A 20364-nucleotide genomic window follows, 5' to 3' on the forward strand; every position below is an offset into this window, starting at 1 on the left:
TTTTTTTTGAGGGCCACATGTGGTTTTTTTAGGTCGCTGGACCCTAATAATTAACTCTATACTTTCCGTAAGTATCCTATTTTCTCTCCAGTTTGCAGATGTCTCTAAAACTCTCAGCTCACTCAGGTTTAGGGCTTTTTTTTTTTTTTTTTTTTTTTAAATATCAAAAAACTTGTTTGGTTCCCGTTGTTTATTTTTCTCTTTTATTGATGTGTTTACTAGGTTTTGGTACCTGGATTATTTGTTAACATTCAAAACGAGTTAAGAAAGCCCTATTGACTTCTAATATTCCAAAGTTTTAATAAATCAAGGATGCATTTAATTACTGAGGAGCTAATGTGGGAGCCTACACACGCTGTCCACGGACCACATTAGTTCACAGCAACTCAAAGACATCCCGAGGGATGGTCCCAGCCTGTTTACTCCAGCAACTAAGTTTTTAAAAAGACTCAAGTTTCCTTCCTTTCCCAGATCAGCAAAGAGGAAATTGAATCCGCTGCCACGTAGGACTTTCCAAATAGTCTCTTGGGACCTGCAGGGATCAGGCGCAGGGCCTGGCAGTCGTTGCTGTCTTCTCCGGGCTTGTGGACACCGGGAAGACGGAGGAAGTCCCGGGAGCTCAGAGCCCCTCCGCTAGGGCGCGGCTCCTCCCCTCGGCCCGGCTGGGGGCGGACGCGGGCGACGGGGGGGCGGGCGCTGCGGCCCGGGGCTAGCCGGGAGCCCTTTCCACGTTTGCAACGCTGCGGCGCGCCCAGCCTTGTTCCTCGCCCCTCCATTCCAGGCCGTGCGATGGCGTTCGGGGCCCGGGGCTGGCGACCCCGGTCGCTGCTCTTGCTGCTACTCTGGGTGACCGGGCAGGCGGCACCCGTGGCGGGCCTGGGTGTGAGCTCCGAGCTTCAGATCGAGCGGCGTTTCGTGCCAGACGAGTGTCCGCGCACGGTGCGCAGCGGCGACTTCGTGCGCTACCACTACGTGGGAACTTTCCTCGACGGCCAGAAGTTCGACTCCAGGTACCCCGTGCCCCCTCATTCCCCAGGGACCTCCACCAGCCCTCTCCCTCCGCCGCCCTCCTCCAGCCCCTGGAGGTGGGCTGATCCTCAAGCACGCGACCGCAGCGGAAGGTGGGACTTTGAGATTGGGGTCGGGACCATCCCTCTCTCCCTTTCTGCCCGGTTCAGCCGCACACGCTTTTACACAGTCGTGTAAAATGGCCACTTAAGGACAATTCCAAGAGTGGGTGATGCCCGCCCGCTGCCTTCCTGACGGTTCTTCCCGATTGGCCCTGAATTTCATCCCTTGAGGACTAGAAGGAGGCGGCGGTTGATAATCGCAGCCTCAGTTTAACCCAGGCGCTGGGCACTGGTCTGTTTGTATATATGCATATGCATGAGTTCATTTAAATATTCTGGGAGTTCCCAGAAGAACCTTGTCTTCACCGACGAGGTAAGCCTGCGCAAACGGTGGACTCAGGCTATGGAAATTCAAAAGCAGTGCCTGTGTGTAACGTCCTGTGCCTTCCCCTTCCGGCTTCAAAAAAACTGCGGGAGAGACGGCCTGGAGCAGCCCTGTGGTCTGGTCCGCATAACCTGTCTTCAAGGCTGAAGGGCTCACTTCAGCCTCGCTCCTCACCCAGGCTGCTGTTACTAACCTTGGGCTGTGTCCTCATGGTGAGCCAGTCCAGTAGGCAGGTAACGGTTGAGCCTCTTCCGTGTGCCTGAGTGGGCTTATAACAAAAGAAGCAGCCACCCCAATCTTCTTTGATATTGCAGACACTGAGAATGTAAACGCAGTTTAGCTTCTTGGTACTATGTTGCACAGAGCAAGTGCATAGATATGGTCATATTTACTGTTAATTATTTTAGGGCACACACAAGGAGATTGAACATAGGACTTTGTATATTCTAGGCAAGCTCTCTGTTCCTGAGTTATATCCCCAGACCCTATCCATACAGTTGTTTCTGTAGTGGCTTTCATACCAACCAGCTTTATCGAAGTATTCTCATGCCATGCAATTCTAGAATGTAGAGGGCTGTTGAGATGGCTCAATGGTTAAGGTCCTTGCGGCCAAGTTTTATGACCTAAATTCAATCCCTGGGACTCCCATAGTGGAAGGAGAGAAATGACTTCCACAAGTAGCCCTCTGACCTCCACAAGCATGTCATGGCACACCCCACATAGATGAATAATGTGTAAAAAAAATACCCTGAAAAAAATAGATTATACAATTTGGTGGGTTTCAATATGGTCATAGAGTGTTGTATAAATACCACAACTCTGTAATTCTTGAGGGTTTCCATCACTCCAGAAAAATGCTGGGCATCTCTCACCTCCCATCTCCTCCTTCCCATTTGAGCTCTCCGGAAGCTACTATTCTGGACAGCTTGCCGGTGTTGATTCTCTTCTTCCACTGTGCGCATCCTGGGGATGCAGAAGTTGAACTCAGGCTGCTGGGCCGGGCTTGCTGGCAATCTCTGTTCCTGGCTTAGCCGGATTGCTGACCCATCATCAAGGTTTTGATCCTCATTTCCCTAGAGATGTTGAGCATCTCTCCATGTGCTCATTGGTATTTGTGTATCTTCTTTGATTTGTTCCTCTCATTATATAATAGGGAATGAATTTTTTTTTCTTGAACTGAAGGTAATTGATAATTCCCATTAGAACAGGCTCTACTCTTTGGGGATGGCTGCCCCCGTGAGGCAGTATACGACAGTGGAAAGAGCACCTTGGGACTGCCATAGCATTTATGCCCTGCCTGCCCTCAAGAAGTCTAGTCTCTTCTGTTTCTCTCTGATGCTGTCATTTAGTATAATTAAGTAATTGCAAAATGGTGAGGTAGGCACGGTAAGAATAGCAGAGCCTGCACTCACTCACAGAAGGCCACACCTAGGTTTACCCTCGGCCTTCACACAGTTTAATTATTTTTATTTCAGAAGAATCCATTTACCCTCACAAGACGGTGAGGAAAATATCTCATTACAGATGAAGAAACTGAGGCTAAGAATGTCCAGATGACTTGCTCTCGACATGTGGCGATTTTAATGCAGGCAGTTTATGATCATAACCTACATTCCATAGTCAGCCCATAAGTATGGTGGGAGAAAAGAAAGAAGCAATGGACTCATACAGAAGGCTTGACTATATGTTGTGTGTGTGCAAGGGGTGTGTGGTCAGGATGGAGTTCCTAGGCTGCAAGGGGAAGGCCTAAGGAAGACTAAAAAGGAGCTGAGGAGGAGGTTTTGGTGGGGGGAGGAGATATGGTTGGTGGTAGGGTATGGAGCTGGGTACATGGTATTGCAGAAGTGAGGTCTGAGAAAGAGTTGAAGGAAGAGTGGGGAGGTGACAGGAGGAAAAGTAAGAGGAAGCTAGAGGTGAGGTTTTTTAAAAACGTTAAGACTTTTAAAACTTTTCATTGACATAGAATTATGCATATTTATAGGAAACAGTGTAATAGCCAGGAGCTGACCAGCTTTGATGGGATCTTGCTTTCTGGATGTGGACTGTATCTACGGACAGTACAACGTCCATAAAGACTTTGAGTCCTGGAGCTCAGGCATCTGATTTATTGTTCACAAGCTGTTGCTGATGGAAGACTGAATGGGAGGGACAAGACGCCCAGGAGCTGTTTCGTTTTCCCTCTGAGGGTGCTATTTCTTTGGAATTTGTGGATCGTTAGGATATGAGTTTGAAAATCTTTTTTTTTAAAGGAAAGATTTTTATTATTTTGAATTCTGTGTCTCTGTATGGATATGGGCATATGCAGGTACCCTCAGGGGTCAGAGGTTTTGGATCCTGCAGAGCTGGAGTTAGGCACTTGTGAGCTCCCTGATGCTGAGTGCTGGGAACCAGACCCATGTCTGCTTAAAGTTTTCCACTGAGCCATCTCTCTAGCCCGTCACTTTGGTAGTCGTGGACAAAGTGTGCGCAGAGAGGAGAAATCTGGGAGTTTAGACTTTGGCTGCCTTGGGGGTTTTGCCAGAAGAAAGGGCAGTTGTTGGCCCGATGAGATGGCTCAGTGGGTAGAGGCCTTGCTGCCACACCTGATGACTCATGCCCCTCATAAGTAACTGTTAGAAGAAGAAAAGAAAATGATGACTTGCATTCTGAGTAGAGTCTTACACTGCCAAGAGCTTCTTGTGCCACGAGTTTTTTCTCTCTCTCTTTCTTTTTCTGTGCCTCTGTTGTCCTTTTCTGTGTGTGGTCATTCGGTCACTAAGATGACCCTGCAGCCCTTGGCTGCTACTTTGGATGTGGCTTTGATTAGCTCTGAGAGCTCGTGAATGTGCTCCCATGTCCACTGATGCAGGTGCAGGCAGGTGGCAGCCCCCATGCTGGTGCTGTGGAGCTGCTGGTCAGCCTTCCCATTATCATCTCAGGATTTCTATCGCATTCCTAGGCATGAGAGTATGGGAGAACAACATGTCTGGGCCTCTCATTTCCTTTGGGGGCCAAAGTTGAATATGCTTCCATTTCCATTGTCTTGGTAAAAAGTGCCTCTCACTGGTTCATTCACAGCGTTCGGGGCTATCCGGAAACCTACAAGGTACTTGACTGATGGTACCATGTACCCACCGAGTCTTCAGTGGGTAGGTCAAGCTAGCTGCTCTAACTTTCAAGCTAAATACATCAAAATCACCTGGAGAGATCGTTACAGTTTCTGATTTGCTAGCTCTGGGGTTTGGGTCCAAGAAGAATTTGCATTTGTGACAAGTTCCCTACTGGTCTAGCTGTCTTGAAGATCGGACTTTGAGAACCTTTGCTCTAAGAGAACCGTAATCTAAGAGATTTGATGGATCTCATTTTGGCACATTGTTATTCATTCACCCATACATTGGTTCGTTAAAGAAATACTTATTGAGAACCTACTCTTTCAGGGGCTGGAGATGTTTTCAGTGGATAAAACAGAATCCCAGCCTTGTGAAGCTCACATTTGTAGTGGAAGGGGCACATACTCTAAGTTACACAGCAAAATAGACGCTGGTAAGAGCGGTAGAGACAGAACAGTGGGAGGTTTTGAGGTGGGGGATGAAGTGCTAGGCTCAGAAAGGCGTGATGGCATTGGGCATCCTGATAACTGATTTCTGGACTCCGTGGCAGACTCTCTATGCCTCATGTGTGTCAGAGTGCCTTGTGAGTGGCAGACATCCGTGCCTCTGCTGGTTTCAATGAGAAGGAGATTTCTGTCTGCTGGGGAAGACTTTGGGGAAAGACCTGATGCTTGAGATAGGCATTGTTGGGATTTTATTTCTTCCTTCTAGGGAATGCCTTTAGAAGAGGAAGGGGTGTGTGCAATACCTGGGCATGCACAGTGCATGTCCAAGGAACAGAAAAAGAAAAGAGAAGAAGAAAGAAAATAAAAATCAATGATAGTTGGAAGGAGGCAGAAGACCCAGAGCTGGTCAGGTGTGGAGGAGCCATTCCATAGAAGCCCTGAGAGCTAGTAGAGGTCTTTGTGTAGAGTATCCAGAAGGTCTTCAGTGGAAAGAGTATGAGGAGAGAACCCTAGTTCTTAGCCTTGTTGCAGATTTATTTAGCATAATTATTCAATTAAGTTTTCAATGTTGGGATATAACAGTGAATGGATTGTAACAATGTTGGAATATAACAGAATGAAAGCAGACACAAGCCATGTCCTTGTCATGGTTGAGAAAAGTACGCAAACCTCTTCCAGCTGACTAGAGCAGAGAGCAGAAGGAATTGCTGGAGGAATCTCTGGTGCTGTGAGAACTTCCAGGATCGTGATTTGAGATGACTTTCTCCAGATCCCCAAGGGGCTGCATAGGAGGTTTTCTCAGAGGAGAGCCAGCTTTCCACACTATACACTTGACTAACCAGACTCTGGGAGAGAATTTGGCTGGTTCCGTCTGGGTGAGCTGTGTGCTGTATAGGCATTTAGTTACCAGTCTGTTGAAGTTGGGACCCAGGCTCATCCCTTTAGTAGACCTGGCTGTTAGAGAAGAGCCCCTGGGCTGGGTGGTATCAGGGTAGTGTCGGGGTAGTGTTGGGGTGGGCCGGGAGAGAGAGATGTATGTAGCTAATGCGGGCATACTCACAGGCTGGCAGTATTTAGCGTGTGAACGTACTGTGGCAAGAGCAGGGATCTAGAGTGCTGCTGTTGACGTGTGTGCCCCGGGATTCCTTCTGACTTAGGGTCCCTGGAGGCTATTGGCAGGTCGACAAGGCACCCTGGGAACTTTTGATTCTCCCTGTGGGGCATTGCAAGTTACTATCCATACTATACATTCATAAGAATAGTTTGATTTGGGTGTGTTTTTTCTGACTGTGCCCTTGTTAAGAATTATCTATAGGAACCTAACATTTTAATCTGTGCAGTTGCCAAGAGCAATACTCTGTAATAGGAACATGACAGCTTGACTTTGCTTTGAAATATTTTCTTTTAATAGTTTAATGTGCTGGAGATCATCCCAGCCCCCGCCTGTTCACTCTCTCTTTTCGCCCTTCTTTTCCTTCGTCACAACCTCCTTTCACTTTTCCATCTGGGCAGCAGACAGGTAGCTTGCCAGATCATTTACTGGTGCCTTTATCCTGCCAGCTCCCATCAGCTGCTGGTAGACGTGGCTGCTTTGAGAGAAATAATCTTAGCATCTGGGAAGCCCAGCCACCTTTGGGAGTGTGTGGCAGTGGGAGATAGGAAAGTCAGACCTTGCCTGTCCTTTTTGAGTTTGCAGCTGGATCCTTTCTTAGTGGAGGAATGTCACCAGGGAAGGAAGCCAGTCACCCTGTAAGGAGGAGAGTTTTAGTACCCTTCACTAAGGGCTGAGATGTCAGGACCACAGTTGTCCTGTGAAGCAGATCCTAGGTGAGACAGCCAGCCATCTTGAGTTGGCATGGGGGAAATTGAACTATCTGGGAGGTACCCCAGGTGGCTTCTATACCCAGGGCTCCTTTTTTCCACATGGCAGTCTTGGGTATTCTTTGTGTGTGTGTGTGTGTGTGTGTGTGTGTGTGTGTGTGTGTGTGTGTTGTTTTGAGATCGGGAGGATTCCCTGTGTCACCCAACTGGGCTCAAGCTTGATGTCTTCCTGCCTCAGTCTCTTTGGTATGGGGTTTGGAAGTGTTTGCCACCATGCTTGACCTGTTTATTTTTGAGACAGGCTCTCCTAATGTTGCCCAGGATTGGCTCAGATTCATGTGTTCAGAGGATCTTTCTGCCTCAGCCATTGGAGCAGCTGGGGCCGCCATACTAGCCCTGGTAGTCTTTGTAGTGTTTGAAAACATTATCTTCAGTTTTGAATTGTCCATGTGGGATCTTAAACTAGAACTTACAGCAAGTTGACTTTTTTCCTCCTAGCTGATGTGTGTAACAGAACTGAGGGAAAAATTATCTGCTTCCTCTGAAATATTTTTTTTTTTTTTGTTTCTGGATCTGAGATAAGAGTAATTTTAGCAAAGAATAGTATAAGCATGTGCCATTTAATTTTAGATTTAAAATATATTTATTTTTGATTTTTATGTGCATGTGAATGTGCCTGAGTGTTTGTTTATACACCATGTTGGAGCCTGTGGAGGTCAGTAGAGGATGTTGGGTCCCTTGGATCTAGAGTTACAAGGTAGTTGTGAGCCATCATGTGGGTGGTGGGAACCAAACCCGACTCCTCTGCTCTGCAAGCATAGCAAATGCTCTTAATCATTGCGCCTTCTCTCCAGCCCCACCAAAAAATTAATATGGAAAATAGTGTAGGGCTGAGGCAGAAGTGTGAGGCTGTGGGGCTGAGGAAATGGCTCAATGGTTAAGAACACTGATTCTCTTCCAGAGGACTGGGGTTCTTTTTCCGGAACCCACATGGTGCCTCACAACCCTTTGTAATCCCAGTTCCAGGGGATCTGATGCCCTCTTCTGGCATTCATACGCCCCAGACATACAGGTGGTACACAGCTATACATGGTGGCAAAACATTCACATCTTTAAAAAAATTAAAAGTATGTAAGGCCATGGATTCAATTCCAAGTTCAACAAGTAGTCACATATATGCACTGGTCAGGTAATTTTATGTTGTGGGATTCCCCTTTGTGTGCTGTGAATATGATTGGTTAATTAATAAAACTGGCTTGGCCTGATAGGGCAAAAGAATAGAGGTAGACAGGGAAAACTAAACTCAATGCTGGGCGAAAGAAGGGCGGAGTCAGAGAGAAGCCATGTAGCCCCGCCAGAGACAGGCGCCGGTTGGAATCTTGCTGGTAAGCCACAGCCATGTATGCGGTGATACACAGATTACTTGAAATTGGTTAAATTAAGATGTAAGAGTTAGCTAATAATAATAATAGCCAATAATAAGAAGTTAGAGCTAATGGGCCAAGCAGTGATTTAATTAATACAGTTTCTGTGTGATTATTTCAGGGCTAAGAGGCTGGGAAGTAACTAGCGGCCTCCTTCTACAACAATTTTTAGAACTTAAAATTCTAATTGCCCAGCTGCTAAGAATTGAGAAGGGACTCCTTGGCAGGTGTGGTCTCTTGTTGCACTGTAGACTTTTTTCTGTCCAGGTTCTAGAAGACCCACCAGATGGACCTTTGGCCATATCTTGTGTTACACACTCTTAGATCTGTGTCTTCTCATTTAGAGCAACTCTGTTCTCCTATTTTGGCCATTTTTACTGTTCCTTTAATCCTTTTGGAGGGGAAGGCATAGGGGGCTTTATGAATTCATTTTACTATTTGTTGTTTTGTTTTTTAAAAGAAGATTTATTTGTTTCATTTTAGATGACATGTATTTGCTTGGGTACAGGCATGAACTTGTAAGTACCTGGAGAGGCCGGGTATCAGATCCCCTGGAACTGGAATTAGAGCTGATTGTAAGCCACCCAGATGGGTCCTCTGCAACAGCAGTATAACCTCTTAGCCACGGAGCCATCTCTCCATCCTCTCTCCATCCTCTCTCTCTCTCTTTTTTAATTGTAGAGATAGGGTCTTGCTGTGGTTCAGGCTGGCTTCAATCTGCCCACCTCAGTGTTTGCAGTGCTTGGATTACAGGCACTCACCAGCCCACCCAGCTTGCTATTTGTTCCTTCATCTGTTCTTTCTTGCTGTAGGAAGCCTATATTCAGAGGCACAGCCTGTTATTTACGCTATAGGAATAGAGCCACCAAGTCCTTATTTATGTAAGTGATATGCTGCGAAGTAATGTGTGCTTCTGTGTAGACAGCTTCCTGAGTTGAGTATGATGGATTTTACTTATCTCCAGCGATAGTGTTGTGGCTGGAGCTACCGGTTTTTGTTGTTTTTCCGATTTTCTTTTTTGAGACAGGGTCTCAAACTTGCTGACCTTGACTTCTGATCCTCAGCCTCCACTCCCTGAGTGCTAGGATACAGATGTGAGCTGTCAAGAGATTGTAGTGTTGGGGATGGAGACCAGGGCTTTGTGTGTGCTGCACAAGTGCTCTACTGCTGAATTACGTCCCCAACCCTAGCTAGACCCCCCCCCCCCACTTTCTTAAATGATAACTTCATTTTGCAGTATCAGTCATTCATAGAAAACACCTCAAATCTCCTGGAGTCAGAGATAACTTTCTAGAACCATTTGGTGTTTTTTTGTTTTTGTTTTTTTTTGTACAAATGGGAAAGAGTTCCATGAAACTTCACCTATAGGACCTAAAGTTATTTTTATGTATGATGTCTTTTGAAGTATAACTCAGTATCTTCATATGCTTCTCTTTTCTAAGTGTCAAAATTTTGGGTCTTACAAAGGACAGAAATCTAAATCTTGCCTAAAATACTTAACAGTGGTTTTAAAACTATAGAAGAATTTTTTATCATATTCACCCTCACAACCCTTCCCAGATTTGCCCCTCTCCTCTCCCCTCACAGCTTTGTGTCTTTCTTTTTCTCCATCAAGACAAATTTGTGATACCCACAGGTTCTTGGATATGTGGCCTTCCAGCAGGGATGGTAGCTATACCAGGGGCTATACTCTTAGAAGAAACTGACCCTTCTCCTCCTGCAGCTAAGGATTGCAAGTAGCCCCTCAGGTGGAGGTGAAACTTCCTTACTCTCCATGCTGGGGTTTGGTTTGATTTAGGCTTGCACAGGTCTTGTCCTAGCTAGCTATCTTATAGACTATCACTTGGAGGTACTACAGATCCTGTCACCCTCTGGAGGCCAGGTAGTAGTGTCCAGGGCCAGGACAGAAACTGTCAGTGAATGAGCAGGACCAGGAAGGCAGGGTGTTAGATGTGCTGTTTTCCTGGCCTTTCTAGGCCCATTTCTCAGCAGCTTCACTGGCGATTGGTTCTACAAGGCTCCGCTGTTTATGACCTGCCTGTCCTCTAGCTTTGCTTGGTTTCAGCCATAAGACAGAAGGAGGGGCCCTCAGAAGAAGTGAGGTGGTAATCTTTAGGCCCTACCTGTAGGGTCGCCAAGGTTTGTGTCTCTAAACCAATGGCCTGAGCCCTAGTTATGTGTCACTTAGCTACGAAAACTCCTCCCGCCCCCGCCCAATAAAATAAAAGTGCTCCCTTCTCAGCCTTGGGCTGCTGCCCTGTCCACTGTGCTGCTCTGCATCGGTCCATATCCGTGCACATAGCCCCTTGCTAATAAGTCAATAAAGTTTACCATTTTCACCGTGTAAAAGTGTGAACTGCATTCATGTTGATATGTAGTGGCTCTCTAGGACTGATTTTTTTTTTTTTCTTAAAAACTCTTAACACTGACAATCCCTCCCCATTTTTACTGTGCCTCCCTTTCCTGGTAACCACATTTTACATTTGTTTCTATGACTTTAATTTTTTTTTATGTTTTATTTTTGAGACAGAGTTTCACACCATAGCTCAGGCAGCTCTGGGGTTCCCTACAGAGCCCAGGCTGGCTTCAAACATGGTGTCTCCCTGCCTTAGCTGATCAGGCACTGGGATTATAAAGTCACTGTGCTCATATCTGGCTCGTGTACTTTGTGGAACCATACCTGCAGTATTTAATCTTTCTTGACTCGTTTATTTCACTTAACGAGTCACCCTCAAGATACATTAGCGATACACAGCATACCATAGGGTTTCCTTCATTTATTTCCTTCACTTTGTTTTCTTTCCCCCCATTTGTCAACTGTTGGACATTTAGTTTGCTTGCATTTTTTTTTTTGGCTGTTGTGGGTCATGCTGTAGAGAGGATGTTTGCGCAAACATTCTCTGCAAGTTTCTGTTTTTAATTCTGTTGGATAAATAGGATTCCTGGGTCTTCTTTTACTTCTGAGTTAAATTTTTGATGAAATTCCTTTTCCCGTGGAATTCCTTTTTTTTGTGGTAGTTGCACCATTTTACCTTCCCACCCACAATACACAAGGTTTGAGTTTCCCTACGTGGTCATCTGTGCCGGTTATTTTCTGTGTGTTTTAGTGGCCTCCCTGCCTGACCTGGGGTAACAATTACTATCATTGTTTTTAATTATTAAATTTATTGTTTAAAATATGTATCTCTGTGTGTCTGTCTGCATGAGTGTGTATGTGTGGGTGCTCACGGAGGCTAGAAGTGGGTGCTGGATCTTGTGGGACAGGAATTATAGGTAGCTGTGAGCTGCCCAACGTGGGTGCTGGGAACCCAACCCTGGTCTCCTAGGAGAGCAGCAAGCATCCTTAATGGTAAACCATCTCTCCACCCCCCTGAATTCTGTTTATAGTGAGGAAACTGGGGAGGCCTGGAGAAATGCATTGACTGACTTGAAGTCGGAGCTGGAATTCAAGCCTGGGTTTGTCGGCTGCAGAGCCCCCTGAGGTCAACCTAGGATTCAAGACTGAGGAGGAAGACAGCAGTGGAGGGAGTGGATATGGCAGTTGTTTTTAAGGAAAGCTGTGGAGAAGGCAAAGCTGGAGTTTAGGGGAAGAGGATAGTGGTGCCAAGCATAGTCCAAGAGGCAGGAGAGGCTGCCGATGAAGGTAGCATTTGAAATCTTCTGGTCTGGCTTCCAGATGGTTTGGTATCTGCCCCAGTCCCTAGGTAAGTTCCTGCTTTGGAGCCTGCTGGGAAAGCAGAGATTGGGCCACAGTGGCTTCAAGCCCTGACTGTGTTCAGCCCCTTGGCAGGGAATGACTTATCCCTGGTTTGGCTTCCAGGGCTGTGCATGGAATTTTCCTCCTGCCCCAAACCTAGGCCACTGAGAAGGGCCAGCGGGTCTTGATCTCTCTAGGGTAGTGGAAACAGTCTTTACATTCTAGGGTGGGTCTATCTGTGTAGATCACAGCAGAACCTGGAACCCAAGCTTCTTGAGACCCATGTTGGGCTGTGGGTTAGGTCCTGATTGGCGGCACATCCCTGTTCTGAGTACTCAGTAGCTGCATTTGGCTAGTGGCTACCATATGGAAGGCAGAGGTTTCGAAACATGCTTTTATCGTTCTGAGTCGGAATGATAGGTAAGGAAATTAAGGTCAGTGGTTGTCCACTGGGTGACACTTACCCCTTGAGACCTGAGTTGTCTGCTTGGGAGTATACTGACCACCTGCACTCGCCAGAGGAAGGCATGCAGGTGGTAAGTGCTTTGAAAACACATGGTTTCAATTTGTAGTTCCTTCCTTGGTGCTTGGTAATATTGAACATCTTTTTACATGCTGGTTGGTCATCTGTGTTTCTTCTTTTTTGAAGAAATGTCTATTCAAATGGTTTTCTTAGTTTTTTTGTTTTTAGGTTGGGTCCATTTGTTGTTGTTGAGTTGTAAGACTTTAGATTTTCTAGGTATGACTCCCGTATGTGGTGTCTTAGTTATTATTCTTGTCACTGTGACAGAATACCTGGCACAAGCAGATTAAGGAAGGGGAGGATTACTTTGCCACATAGTCTGGAGGGTTTGGTCCATCATGGCGGGAAAGGCATGGTGTGGAGCAGCTTGTTCTATGACAGCTGGAGCTTGTGCTGCTGCTGTTTGCATCTCAGTCAGCAGGAGGTAGAGAACACAGGCCAGAACCGCAGGAGGCTGTGACCTTCAAAGGGCCACCTCCAGTGGCCTAGGTCTACTTGTTGGGCCTCGTATCCCAGAGGTTCTCTAACTTTCCCAGGTAGCATTACTGGCTATGGACTGAGCATCCAAACACTATTAGCCTGTGGGCAATGTTTCAGATTCAGACCTCACGGTGGTTCGTGAGTACCCACTGCTGTTCCGTAGGTCCTTCCAATCTACTGATTATTTCCTTCACTCTGAGGAGTTTTTAAGTTCGACACAATCCTACTTGTCTGCTGTTGCTTCAGCATCCTTTGCTTTTGCTGCTGTTCAAGACGCCGATGTAAAATCTAATGCTAGGAGGGCTTTCCCCTGTGCTTTTGGAGATGGATTTTAAGAATGAAGCTGGCCTTGACCTCCCCATTGCTGCCATGATGCCTATGAACTATCATGCCTGCTTTCTTCTAGGATTTTTGTAGCTTTGGATCTCAAGTTTTTGTCTTTAACATGCTTTGCCTTTGATGGCATAAGGCAAAGCCCCAACTTTGTTCTTTTGCCTGTAGACATCCAGATAGATTTTTCTGGCACCATTTGTTGGAGCCCTTGCATTTCATCACCACGTGGTCTTATCAACCACCCCTTGATCATGTGTGAAACGGTTCATTTCTGGGCTCTCTGTTCAGTTTCGTTGCTTTCTGTAATTTAAGTCTGGGGTGCACTGCTTTCATGACTGTAGTCTTCTACAGTTAAAGGTCAGGAACTAGGGGATACTGTATTTGCTATTCTTCCTAGGGTTATTGTGGCTAATTTGAGTCTTTAGACATTTCCAGATGAATTTTAGGATATTTTTCTACTGCTGGGAATGTGATAGGAATTGCCTTGGCTCTGTAGGTCTCTTTGATGGTGCACATGTGTTAATGAGATCATGTCTCTTAATCCACGAACACAGGGTAGAGTGTCTTTATTTTTGTTCTCTTTCATTTGTTTTTGCTCAAAAAGTTGTAACATTTATTTACCATGTGCATGTGTGCGCGGGAGTGTCTAGTGCATACATGCATGTCTGGAGGTCGGAGAACAGTCTGCGGGAGTTGGTTCTCTCCTTCTACCATGTGGGTTCTGAGGATCAAACTCAGGTTCTCAGGCTTGGCGACAAGTGTCCTTATAGGATAAACCACCTTGCTAGCCCTCTTTAATTTCTTTCAGCAGCATTTTTCTGTTTTTCAGTGCATAGTTCTTTTGGGCCCTTGTTTGTTTTATTTTATTCTTTTGCTATTGTAGGTAGACTTTTTTTTATCGACTTGTGATTATTTACTGGTGGTATGGACACAACTCATTTTTGCTTATTGACTTCTGTATTGTGCCACATTGCAGAAATCAGTTAATAGTTCAGAGGAGGCTAGGGGAAGAGGGGAAGACTGAGAGAGAGAGCTCTTTAGAGTTGTCTACGGACAGTTTCATGTGTGAGCACAGTACTCCTTGCCTTGCTTCTCTCCAGTATACATGCCATCTACTTCACTTTCTTGATGAGTTGCTCTCACCAGTTTTTCCAGGGCTTTGTTGACTAGACCTGGGAAAGCAGGCACCGTTCTTTTATTTATGAGCACGGAGTGAGCACCCGGGCTTTCCACCGCTGATGACAATGTCAGCTGTGCACAGCACCTTCATTAAGTCCCCCTGGAGCTGCCTGGTTGGGTGAGCCATCTGTTTCCTGTCGCTCCCTGATTGGGACATCTGTAAAAGGTGTGAACGAGCTGGCCGCTTGGGACAGGCTGTGTAAGCACTTATCCTCACATTGCAGAAATGATTTTCATGACCAGTTCTCGGCTTGAGGCGTCACATGAGTTTGTGCCAGTTGCACTGATCAGCATAAATCTAGAACAGCTTCAGTTTTTCCAGATGGCCAGCCTTTTAAGCAATAGATAGCATTGGTTTTGCATGGTTAGAGCCTTATGTGTCTGGGTGTGTGTGTGTGATACATTTTTGCATCATTGCTCACAGTGCTATGTGACCATCAAGGATGGAATTAATACTGCCAGGCTGATCATCAGAGCAATTAACAGTACTGCGAGGCCGTGGAGCCTCCAGAGACCTGTGCCAGCCAGGAGCTGAGAGTTAGACCGTCCTGGATTCTTATGTCTTTGTTTTTTTCCCACTTGGCTAAATTTTGAGCTTGGAAAAAAATCTTAACCCTCAGGGAGACTGCATGTCTGAGTCCCTACCTGTGTGGTGTAAAGATTATGAGGATTCAAGGATTCGGAGGGTTCACGTTCTTTGTGAAGAGCTTGCTTTGTGGCTGGACCTAGCATATGAGAAACGCTCTGTAAATAGTAGCTACTTTTGAAGATGTGCAGCACGGTGTGCTGAGCGAGGCCAGCCAGATGTGGGAAGAGAAGCACCACACGCTCTCTCTTCTTCATGGACACTAGCTCTGAATCTTTAGATTCGAGTATGCAATCTGAAGTGTCTGAAGAACCCACAAGAAAGACTATGGCAGGATGGAGAAGGAGAAAAGGTGTCTAGAAAGGAGGGCTATAAAGTGGCAATGGGAAAAAAAACGTGCCCAGGGAATTTAACTCTGGATGCAGGGGGAGAGTGAAGAAGCAGGGATAAATAATACTAAGGGTTTTTTGAAAAAGGGTAATGTGTTACTATATAAGTTTAGTTAAAAATATATGTACGTGTGCATGTATGTGTGTATGTATGTGTGTGTGTGCATGCTACCCTCAAGAGCCATGCTTTGAATACAAATCCCAGCGCCAGGATGGGAAACCTCCAACAAGATGTAGGTCAGAGCAACGCAAGAGACTCCTAAAACAATATGGTTTATTGCCATTTTCCTTGATTTCCTTCCAGAATTTGAAGGTAAGACCCTGTTGCTGAAGATGCACCTAGCACATACTTCAGACACAGGGCATGGAGGAATAGAGCTGGAACTGACCTAGTGGAGATGCTGTGCAAGCTCAAGGAAGGGACGCAGTCAGTAGTTCTGGCCAGCTGTAAAGGCTACAACAGTACTCTCCAGCCTGGCAAGATCTCCAGCAGTGCAATAGTGGCACTTTTATCTTGGGCATTACCAACAAACAGTCGTCTGGTTGGACTTATGGCCTGTTAGCAGGAAGGATTCATGCTTGGTGCTGTAAACCTAGTCAGTTACCCATGATCTGAGAGAGGAGCCTGCTACTGCCATTTTCTGACTGCCTTTTAAATGGTTATCCTTACAGCCGCAGATAACGGTACCTCTCGCGCCTCATCCAAGAAGCTTCTTTCTACAACAGATGGAGCCTGTTATAGAAAGCACAGCTGACCCAAGTGACTGTGGGGTGCCCTAACAGATACATCTGCTGTGTAGTCCCCCCACCTAAAGCTCAGGGGAAGGCATGAAGAAGGATTGTAAGAGTCAGAGGCCATTAAATAATGTCCCTTAGGTATGACAGGGAGAACACACCCATGAAGTAGCCACGGTGTGGTTGCCTGAACAAATCTATAATGCCACTATCAGTTGACACGCCAGTGTGGATGGGGAAAATTCCACATGGTTTCACCCATAGATGAAGAGTGGTCATTGTCTGCTAAGAGAATCAGTTTCTTCCATAGGTGAACTCCTGCATAGATGTCCAATCCCAAGTGATCAGCCTTCGGATTGGATAGCCTATGTTTATATAAGAAATGCTAGACGTATAAACACGCATATATATGTATATATATTATATATGTATGTATACACACACACACGAGTATTGGGGTGAGGCACAGTCATTTGGCCATCTAGGCAATCTGCAGGCTCTCTTCCTTGGGACAGCCAGAGCATTGGAATTCTGGGAAAGGTAGAAGACTGAATCATGAAAAGGAGAAACCACTTGGCAGATGCCTGGAAAATAACACTTGGGAATTAGAAGGCCGCTAAAGTGGAGAACTTGGCTTGAGCCTGGATAGTAAGCGTGGTAGGTGGAGAGCTCGGCACTGCAGGTGCAGAGAAAGAATTCTGAACACACAGAGAGAGAAAGGACAAAGTACTAACTTTATTAGAACCAACAACTCACACCAAGGGGGCTAAAGGGGTCCCATAGGTGAGAGGTCACTCAGGGATTCTGGGTCGCTCTTTTTATAAGTTTCTTAGTGTTCTCCCTTCTGCACCCCCTCTCCTCCCTGAGTGGTTTGAGTCCTCACTTGAGTGGACTTCCTTCTCTGGAGCAAGAAGCAGGCCCTCGGGCTGGAGAGATGGCTCAGAGGTTAAGAGCACTGCCTGCTCTTCCAAAGGCTCTGAGTTCAATTCCCAGCAACCACATGGTGGCTCACAACCATCTGTAATGAGGTCTGGTGCCCTCTTCTGGGCTGCAGGCATACACACAGATAGAATGCTGTATACATAATAAATAATAAATAAATATTTAAAAAAAAAGAAGCAGGCCCTCTTAGAGGGTCCCACACCTTATTTCCTCACCAGGTTCAGGCCAGCCTTCCTTCAATATGTATATACATAGAGCAATAATAATTAAATAAGGGAAGCAGGGGACGGGAGGGGTGTGAGAGGAAGGGTTGGGGTGGCAAAGAAGTAGATATAGTGCTCATGTACGAAGTTCTCAGGAGAGAAGGCTCTGGGTTAAGAACATTGGCTGCTCTTTGGAAGGACCCAGGTTTGAATCCCAGGACCCCTGTGGTGGCTTACAGCTATCCACAACTCCAGTTCTAGGAGATCTAAGGTAGGACCAGTCATGCATGTGGTGTACAGACATACATGCGGGCAAAGAACTCATACACATAAAGTAAATTAAGCTTTTAAAACCAAATAAAGACTTGTAAATAAAACAAAGCCCCAAACCACTCTTGGTTTAGTTTGCAGTTCCTTTATACACAGTGTAGTTTTCAGTGGAATGATTTGTGACCTGTTCGCAGTGCCTACAATATTCTTCTCTTACCGAAACGATTCTTTGAATATTTTATTTTAGTCTAACGAACTTTTAAATAGGAATCAATGCTAGATGTGTAAACTTCTTAGAGAATGAACTAGAATTAAAACAGAATGTGTGCACTTAAAAATTGCATTAAGCTCGGGAACTATTCCTGTTCTACAGAGGAGGAATGCATTTCCGCAGCCACTCCCTGCCTTTGCATTCTCTCTGCTCCCACAGATGCTCTGCCTAGGGAGGCTTGGAAGCTTTGCTGTCGGATTTGGTAGCCTGACATTGAAGATGGCCCTGAAGGTGGCTCAGTGATTATGGCCGGGCTCAAGCAAAGCCAAGAGCTGGCATTCCAGGCGGTGACACACGTGCCAGCGTGGCCGTACAAGGCTGATGCGTGTAGAAGCCTCACACGCTCCTCTGTGCCTTAGTGTGGTCTCTGCGTGAAATCCTGCTTTCTGTTCATTGACCTTCAGGAAAGGAAGGCAGTGAAAATGGGGTGTAAGACTAGGCGGAGGGAGTGAAGGGCGCAGGTCCGAGGAAGCTGGCCCCACTGCTTGACTAAACCGTTCATTAGGAGAAAGTGAGCAAAAGGCAGGAGTTTCAAAAGGAGGCTTGGCACAGCCTCGTGAATTAAATGCTGTTACTAATTAATTGTTTTTTCTATTTTTTCTTGATTTTTTAAAAAATAGATCTTTCCATATTATCTATATATGAGTAAATGGAAAATGGTATCATTTTACACTGTAGCTCTATTTCCTACAGTGTGTGTGTGTGTGTGTGTGTGTGTGTGTGTGTGTGTGCCTTTGTGTGTGTCTCTCTATGTGTATGCTTGCTTATCATAGCACACATGCACAGGTCAGAGGATGTCTGGTAGCAATTGGTTCTTTCCCTCCATCTACCATGTAAATTCTGGGGGCCCAGGTTTTGTACCTTTGCCAGCTTTGCCTTGGGCCTGCACCTCACTTACTGTGACTGTCGTTCTTGTGTGAGTGAATAGGAAGCCAAAAGATGGCCGCAGCCCATTTCATGGTACATCTGAGTAAGATGCAACCAGGATCCTACCCTTGAGTTATCTCCACTGTTAATTATTGTAAACCAAGATCCACAGAAAGTTTTCTTTTGCTTATTTTTCTCTATTTTGCACTCATTTCCCACAGCACTCTGTCTCTCTTCTTTGTTCTGCATAACTGGAGATGAAACCCAGGCTTTGCAGTACTAGGTAGCCACTCCACCAGCGAGTAAACCCGCAGACCTCTTTCTCTTTAAATCTGGAGGCAGTCTTACTGGCAAGGCCAGTTGCCCGACTGGCCTTGAACTTGTGATCCTTTCCCCTCAGCCTTCCTTGTAGCTCATACTCCATAGGAGCTATGAAGCCCAGATGTGCAGTCGTTTTTTAAATACAATGTTTGAAACTATGAGTCTCTGCCAGTTTATAAAATACGTATAGACAAAGTCCTTGTCTTGAACTTTATTATCTCTCAAAGCACGACGTATCCATCCTCTCCTAGAAGGTAAAAGTGTTGCTGAATTTAACGTTAAAAAGCAAGGGTGTACGTCCCAGCCATGATTTGTTATTTATTGTCTGACTTGTCAGCACGTTCTAGTGTGTATCCCCTCCCTGCTGCACGCGCCTCCTGTGCTTAGGGCATCAGAGGGAAGCTTTCAGGACTGGGTTCTTTGCTTCCACTGTGGGTTCAGGGGATCAAGCTCGTGTTGTCAGGCTTGTATGCCAATCATTTCTAAGTCGATTTGTTGGCAATCTTCAAGTTAATATAAAAACCAACTCCTCAAATGCCCAGCGAGGACATTTCCTTGGCCAGGAACTCTTGGTAGGTCTTTCCCTTGGCTGTGACCTTCGTGAAGCTGCATGCTCTGTGGAGATAACTATGCTTTTATCTCTCTCCCCCTACCTTCTGGATCTTTAGCTACGACAGAGACTCTACCTTCAATGTCTTTGTGGGAAAAGGCCAGCTGATCGCAGGGATGGACCAGGCTTTGGTGGGGATGTGCGTGAACGAGAGGCGCTTCGTGACGATTCCCCCAGACCTTGCCTATGGAAGTGAAGGAGTGTGTAAGTTTTCACTCGACTTACAGACACTTTTGCAGGCGTTGAAGCCAGCCTGACTGGAGAATTTGGGATCTTTAATGGGGGAGTGGGGAGAGAAAAAGGCCGAACTAGCATTTTCCTTGTAGGTTTATTTCTTAGATGCAGAAGAAAGTGCCAAAGATCTAATGAGGTCCTGATGAGAGGAGTCTTTCTCTCTCTCATTTTATTTGGGGGAAGGATGTAGAAAGAATGGACCTTTTGGAATTGTACCTCAGCGATGGGTTTGAATTCTTTGGACTTCTGTTACATTAATCATAATGGTCAATTGGCTTTTCCCTGTGGAATGTGAAGAAATGTTTATTTAACCCACTTAGGCCATTGATAGCAAACCAAAGATCCCACTGAAATCCAGCCTGGTGAACGAGTGAGTTTACAGAGGTAACTTACAGAGGCCTGGCTGAGGGGTCACTTCAGGGATTGTGAGTGACTCTGCAGCAGCTGGGTCGGTCAGAAGCCCACTGCAGCCTGCATGGGTGACCCCAC

General features: G+C 45.9%; 1 protein-coding gene across 1 annotated transcript in view; it reads left to right on the forward strand.

Moving 5' to 3' along the window:
- Positions 1-561: 561 nt before the first annotated feature.
- Fkbp9 (FK506 binding protein 9) overlaps positions 562-20364 on the forward strand; it is a 48164-nt gene continuing 28361 nt past the window's right edge. The window contains exons 1-2 of the mRNA XM_005371967.2: positions 562-1010; positions 19700-19845. Coding sequence (XP_005372024.1) covers positions 790-1010; positions 19700-19845 — 367 coding nt within the window. The 5' untranslated portion in view covers positions 562-789. The remainder of the gene's footprint in view (positions 1011-19699; positions 19846-20364) is intronic.

Source organism: Microtus ochrogaster, unplaced genomic scaffold (assembly GCF_000317375.1).
Source record: "Microtus ochrogaster isolate Prairie Vole_2 unplaced genomic scaffold, MicOch1.0 UNK146, whole genome shotgun sequence".
Taxonomy (NCBI): domain Eukaryota; kingdom Metazoa; phylum Chordata; class Mammalia; order Rodentia; family Cricetidae; genus Microtus; species Microtus ochrogaster.